At 47.1% G+C, this 7,159-nt stretch overlaps 1 protein-coding gene across 2 annotated transcripts in view; it reads left to right on the top strand.

The window, feature by feature from the left end:
- Nucleotides 1-5,210: 5,210 nt before the first annotated feature.
- Tsc22d3 (TSC22 domain family member 3) overlaps nt 5,211-7,159 on the top strand; it is a 65,112-nt gene continuing 63,163 nt past the window's right edge. Inside the window, exons 1-2 of one of the 2 annotated variants that reach the window (XM_055618384.1) lie at nt 5,211-5,282; nt 5,884-6,309. In XM_055618384.1, the coding sequence (XP_055474359.1) occupies nt 5,999-6,309 (311 nt within the window). In that variant the 5' untranslated portion in view covers nt 5,211-5,282; nt 5,884-5,998. Of the gene's footprint in view, nt 5,283-5,577; nt 5,653-5,883; nt 6,310-7,159 lie in introns of those variants that run through there. The other variant, XM_055618387.1, reaches the window with a different exon arrangement.

The following is a 7,159-nucleotide window of genomic DNA, read 5'->3' as shown; positions in this document are numbered from 1 at the left end:
TCTAATCATTACTGAAATCATACCTATTTCATAGTGTTGTTGTGAAAAGTAAATAAAAATGTATACATACATATATTATGTGTGCATTTGTGGCACATAATTAGGACCCAAGAAATTATATTTAACCCTTCTTTTAATTATCTAAACCAAGGCAAATTTATGAAGCAGACAGATTTGTGGTTGGTTGATTTTAGCCAGGATCTTTTTTAATTAAAAAATTTTAAAAACTTATTCACTTTACATCCTGATCATGGTCCCTTCTCTTGTGTTCACCTTCTCTCACCCTCCCTCCCTCTTCCTCTTCTCTCTTATCCAAGTCTCCTAGTCCTCAGAAAGAGGGAGCCCTCCTCCCTTATCAACTGACCCCTGCTTATCATGTCTCATCAGGACTGCCTGCATCCTCTTCCTCTGTGTCCTTTAAACGTCTCCCCACCAGGGAGAAGTGATCAAGGAGCAAGCAACACAATCCATTCGAGAGACAACCCCTGCTCCCCATACTAAGAAACCCACATGGAGACTGAACTGCCTATAGGCTACATCTGAGCAGGGGCCTAGGTCCTCTCTGTGCATGGTCCTTGGTTGGAGTATTGGCCTCTGCAGGCCTCCCTGGACCCAGACTTTTTGGCTTTATTGATCTCCTTGTGGTGCTCCTGTCCCCTCTGGGTCCTTCTATGTCCCCACTCTTCCATAAGACTCCGTTAGCCAGGATCTTTTATATAGCTCAAAGTCACTTTGAGTGTTGGGATTACAAGTGTAAACCACCACACTAAGCTCAGGGCAATTTTTTTCTTTAATGCTTTACATTGAGTTCCCTAAGATGTGGGCTCTGATAAAGCTGGGCCCAGAGGAGCCTTTAGAGAATGATGCATCAACCAAGGACTATGCATGGAGAGGACATAGAACCCCTGTTTCAGATGTAGGCCACAGGCAGCTCAATCTCCATGTGGGTTCCCGAGTAAGGAGAGCAGGAGCTATCTCTGACTTGAACTCCTTTGCCTACTCTTTGATCACTTCCCCCTGGCGGTGGTGCCTTGCCAGAACACAGAGGAAGAGGATCCAGGCAGTCCTGATGAGACTTGATAAGCTATGGGCAGATGGCAGAGGAGGAGAACTCCCTCTTTCAGTGGAGTAGGAGAAGGAGATAAGGAGAAGAGGGAGGGAGGGTAGGACAGGGAGGACATGAGGGAGGGGGCTACAATCAGGATATAAAAGGAATAATTTTAAAAAACAGATGTGGGCTCTTAATCCTTTCCAACTCTCAACTTCTGTCTCTCCCATTTTCTTCTCTAGTAACACAAAACTCTTTTGAAATCCACACAGGATCCCAGCATACCCACTAGTGTTGCCTACAGGCCTCACTCTACTAGTCCCTGATTTTCAAGGATTCTACTTATGAATTTTGTGGTGTTTTTTTTTTTGTTGTTGTTGGATTTTAGGGTTTTTTTTGGGGGGGGGCTTGTTTTTTTAGTTTTTGTTTTTCAAGACAGAGTTTCTCTGTGTAACCTTGGCTGTCCTGAAAATTTTGTGTTTTATGATTGTGCAAAAGTCAATATGTGTTCAGTAAAATCTCTACTTAAAATTTAGGGTTTGAAAAAAAATTAGGATTTGGATGATGAGCAGCTTCCAGTAAGCCAGAAGACTAGGAGGGTCATATGGACTCCTGTGTTGCTAAGCTATGGTTCTCAGTGAACTAAGTGTAGAAATTCCATTTTTTTATTACTTGTGATATTTTCTCAGTTCATGGTAGATTTGTTAGGATGTAGCTTTACTGTAATTAAGCTCAGGAAAGAACATGTGTGGATTGCCCTTCCATCCCAAAGTGAATTCTTCTCCACCTATGCCAGCACATATTGCTATCTGCCCACAAATCACCAAGTGTTTATTGTGTACTACTTGTAGTGGTAGGCTTGGGTTTTGTTTGTTTATTGCTGGTTTTGAGGTACTGGTGATTAGACCTAGAACCTTACTCATGTTACACAAGTACTCTATTTGTGTAGAGTACTTGATCTATATCATCAACCCTTAACACACATGCTTGTGAGCACATATGAAAGAGAGATCTTGATTTGCTCAGTTGTCCAGGCTGGGCTTGAATCTGTAAACCTCCTGCCTTAGCCTCCCAAAAAGCTGGGGTTTCAGGTCAGTACCTCCAGACTCAGCTTGACTTGTAGTGTTTTGCCTATATGTCTATCTGTTTGTCCAGACAGATCAGGAGTTCTTGGGGGAGGGGAGCTTTGGCATGTATCTTACTTACCTCTGAATTTTTATTAACTCTGTACCTGGCACAAGACAAGTGTACAGTAAGTGGCTGTTGAATTTCTTCAAGAAGTAGGTGTGTTTCTTCTATTCTCTTTTTGCTCCACCCAAAAAGCCACCATCTGTGTCTACTAGTGTCCCAGACTGCTACATTCTGGAGCTTATGCACAAACATTTGCTTGGAATCTCTCCATCCAACTCTGTGTATGTCGGTAAAGCAAAGCTTCACAGAGGAGAGCCAAGGAGGTCCTGTCCAGTCAGCCTTCCCTCACAGAGGTATGCAGTCTGTCAACACAAGCTGGACTTGTGTGCACACAAATGCCAGTTCTCTGAACTCTATCTCTGTACTATCTAGATTTTTCTATATCTCAACTATATTTGCTCTTGATCGGCCTTGATATGGTATGCAAATCTGTACTGAATTATTAAAAATACTGCTTTAGAGAAAGGACTACAACAGGGAAATGTCAAGGGGACAAAAATCTTAAATTTAACGGTGCCAAATGCCAAGAAGGAAATACTTCTCCCCTGGCCTCATCCCAAGGTTACACAAAGATAAGAGGGTTCAGGCAAACATAAAAGCAAAAAGGCTAGTTGTTCCCAAAATGCAAATAAACATTTATGGAAGTACCATATTTTATTCCAACATTTAACATAAAATAATTATAAACAAGAAGGAAATAATAAACATTGTAATTAAAAAACAATTCAGTAGGCTATAAGTCTACACAATGCAGATGAAATTTTATATTCTACTACCTCCTCTGGGTTTTATCCAGGAACATTTAAAAGAGAGAAGAAAGAAATACAAGAAAATAACAAGATGGGCTTATAAGAGAAAAAAATAAATAAATGTTTCTCAGTCTGTGGGGATGTATATATAATCTCAGTTATACTGCTTTATGCAATAACCACCATGGTCTCTTTGATCCTGCGCTTTGGGATGTTCTCAGGAAGCGGAGACACAGCAAGTTTTGGTTTTTCTAACCACTACAGCACAGAACACAGCCTTCCCCAACGACCCACATTTTGGGTACCACGTAACAGCCACAAGGACTGGGAAACAGGAATTATTTGGCTGCTCTTTGCTCTTAATTAATTACAGGGAAGGCTTGAAGATTCGTTTTCTATGGGGTGGGCTTAAAAAAAAAAAGACAACCTTACTATTTAGTTCAGGCTGGCCTAAAAGTCACAAGCATCCTGCTACTGCTTTTGGAGTAGCTGGGATCTTAGGGTGCACTGCAGCACGGTAGGCTAAGACGTTTTTAATGTATTTAAGTCAAATCTACCAGGGCTCAGACGGCTGGAATTTTATTATTATTGAAATAAAGGGACTCCTGTCCCCAGTTGGTGTTCCAATGGATTCTTCCACCAAAAGGCACCTACAGTGTGTTCCCTATGCACAGAGAGAAAATAGTTCAGGTTTTGGGCAGAAGATGGCAGTATATACTGCTCTATTTCAAATGCCCTGACTTCTTGAATGAAGCAAATGAAGGGGGAGGAGGGGGTTGTAAGGGAGTAAGACCGAATAGAAATTTATGTGAGTTTTATACAAAACCTTTCATAAATGTGTTTATATTATAAATGTGTTTTAATTTTTAGAAGAAGCAATAAGTACTCAGTCTTCCATATTGAACATACTCTAACTTCTGAGAAACACTAAAAGCCGCTCTCTTTGATCACCTTGCGAGTCCCTGAAAAGCAGGGGCATTCATCCAGGTCACCAGGCTGGCCCCTATATCTGCCCTTTCAGTACACCTCCTCTCGACCGTTATGTTTCCAGATCCCTCCGCCACCAGTACAGGACGCATCACTCCTCTCCTGACTCTGCCTGTGGGCGGCTGAATACTAAGTCTCTCCAAAAGAATGACAGACACACATCACCTGAAGTAACAGGTAGGGGGCAGAGGGGCTTCGAAAAGCCAGAGAACAAGTTTGGGGAAAGAAAAAAAAAAACTGGAAAGATGAGGAGAAAGAGGGGATGCCGACGTGATTGGGGAGGGGGGATAAAATGAAAGAAATAGAAGGGAGGGGGTCAAAGCAGGAGCGGAGAAAAAGGAGAGACGGTCAGCCAGAGGTAAAGGAGGAGAAAAAGAAAGATGAGAATGGGCAAGAGGAAAGAAAAGAGGAAAATGGAAGAAATGAGGGAAGAAAGTTAGAAAAAGAAAAGCTGGGCTTAGTGGCAACACGCCTGTAATCCCAGCACTCAGGGAGACAGAGGCAGACGGACCTCTGAGTTCCAGGCCGGCATGGTCTACAAAGCGAGTACAGGACAGCCAGGGCTACACACAAAAACCCTGTCTCAAAAAAACAAAACAAAAAAGAAGAAAGGAAGGGAGAGAGAGAGAGAGAGAGAGAGAGAGAGAGAGAGAGAGAGAGAGAGAAAGAAAGAAAGAAAGAAAGAAAGAAAGAAAGAAAGAAAGAAAGAAAAAGAAAGAAAGGAGCCATTAGATGACAGGAACAGCCAAAAGAGCGGGAGAAGAGCGGCGGAGGAGAAGGGGCCAGCCTCAGGGAAGCCCGCAGCCCAGACAGCAGAACCTGATGCGATGGCGTCGAGTGGGGCGTGGAGCACAGAACAGGCAGTGAACCTGAAAGCCAGACAGGATGGCAAGTGAGGAGCAGCGGGCATGGGGAGAATAGGCAATGTGAGAGTTTGGAGTTGGGGGCATTAGGTCCTCGTGGTGTTTTCTGGCAGTTTGTGGGCTCTTAGCTCTCAGAGCACTTCCCAAAAAGCCTGGCTGCGTGGCGCAGCTGTTTAAAGGCCCTGAGCGTCCCGCTCTCCTGCCAGGGGAAGCCTCCGTGGCCAGGCACAACCAGTAAGGTACCATTTACTCTCGCTGGGAGCCCGAACCCTGTGTGGCCCCTGGGCTTAGGGGTGGGGTGGGCGGCTCTCCCGGGCTATGGCCCGCGGGGTGGGGGAAGCGGCTTACGCGCTCCTGGAGGGCTGGACTTGAGCTAGGTGAGCCGTGGCGAGGCGCGCACAGTGAGGAACCGCTGAGGCTGCCTGCCTAGGAGCGTGGGCGATGGTGCGAGCAGCCGCGTGGGCGCTGGGGAAGGGTGGGGGTTGTGGGGAAGAAGTCAGGGAGCCAGGGGCCCTCCTCAAACCCAGTCAGGAAAGCTGCCGCGGCGGTGGCGTGTCCTCCGCCTGCCCCTCGGTGCTAATTTACATGCTGTCACGGCCCTGTGTGGTCTCCTGGACTCCTGGCTCTCTCCCTGTGAACCGGGCTCCTGCCTCCGCTAGGTCAGCGGAGCCCGCGGGCCACCAAAGAGAAACTGGGAGGGAGCGCCACGGGCGATCCCTTTTCTGCCCGCCCTTCCTGCCGCCTGCAGGTCCACCCGGAGCCTTCCTTGCTCACACTTGGGAAACTTAGGACTGCGCCTGGGGGACAGCGTTTGGCACGTCCGTGGGAGGGGGGGTAGACTGTAGAGGGGGAGCGGCCCTGCCTTCCAGACGGCGGGGGTGGGGGGAGGAGGAGGAGGAGGAGGAGAAGGAAGTGAGTCCAAAGGATCGGCTGGGAGCTGTTTGTCCAGCTGTTTCTCTTCGCACCCCGAGCGCTACCACCAGAAGGGGGCCCCGAGCTGAAGGTGTCCGGCTTTTTAGGCGCTGATTTCCAACTCTTCTTGCAGCTTGCCTTTTCCAGACACCCTGGAGTCCCAAAAGGCCAGCTCCAGCTCGGTGGGTGAGCACCTGCCAGCCACTCCTGACCTCCTCGCCGAGCAGTCGGCCTCCAAGCCTGAGAAGATGGCCCAGTCCAAGACCGACTGCCGCTCACCTGTCGGGCTTGACTGCTGCAACTGCTGCCTGGACCTCGCCAACCGCAGCGATCTCCAAAGAGGCGGGGAGAACAACCCAGGCAGCCCCATCGTGAGCAACTTTCGGCAGCTGCAGGAGAAACTTATCTTCGAGAACCTCAACACTGACAAGCTCAACAACATTATGCGGCAGGATTCGCTGGAGCCTGTGGTTCGGGACCCCTGCTACCTGATCAACGAGGGCATCTGCAACCGCAACATCGATCAGACTATGCTCTCCATTCTGCTCTTCTTCCACAGGTGGGTAGCTGGCAATCACGGCCACGTGGGAACATGTCCCTGCTGACACTAACCTCTCTTGCATCTTCATCCCTGATAAGTGGCACACCAGGAGGTTCCCTAGAGGCACCGGGTGGAGGTGGGGATGGGGTCAGGCTCATAGGCTGGACCTGTTGGCTAGTTCTAGCCCTGCAAAGCTCAGTGAATTCTAGCAGGTGTGTCTTTTGAGTGCTGCCTGGAAAGGCTTACAAAGTAGGACTCAGAAGATGGGATGGCTCTCTATGGATTGGAATTTATAAAGTCCTTCAGGCAGTTTTGTCGTGAGGTTCTCTTGGAATTTGACTTCCACCGTACTCAGTGGAACTGAGACTGGAAGGACTTTTAAACCAGTGTCTGGCATTGACAGTAAGGAAAAGTGAAATGTCATCAACAAATTGAACTTCTGATGGAGGAATATCAAGGATGCAGGATGGAAAAAATCAGACACCTGTGAGAATTTTTGAGACTGGAGATGGGGGAGGAAACAGCCCACTCTGTAGATGATGGACTTTTATTCTGAATGCAAATGAAAAGCAACCCCAGAAAAATTAGTTTAGGATCATTACTTTGAGCACTTCAAGGCCTCTGTATGGCAAGAGAGTGGATGAATCCATCTCCCTGTAAACCTGTGTTGGAGTGTGTATCAGATTTTCTAGAAAGCCCAAAAACAAGAATGGGAAAAGGGAAGAGAGAAACACAATGGGAGTGCTCAAGGCAGCTGCTATTTCCAACAATGACATTCTCTGGTATTCATGACTGAAAATTCAGATAACTTAGGGGCAGGAACTTCAGGAAACCTTCCATGGGTTTTGCGTTCTTAGAGATGGTGTGC

The sequence above is a fragment of the Psammomys obesus genome, unplaced genomic scaffold (assembly GCF_907164565.1).
Source record: "Psammomys obesus unplaced genomic scaffold, mPsaObe1.curated_primary_1811, whole genome shotgun sequence".
Classification (NCBI taxonomy): Eukaryota; Metazoa; Chordata; class Mammalia; order Rodentia; family Muridae; genus Psammomys; species Psammomys obesus.
This window is presented reverse-complemented; position numbering and strand designations above follow the sequence as displayed.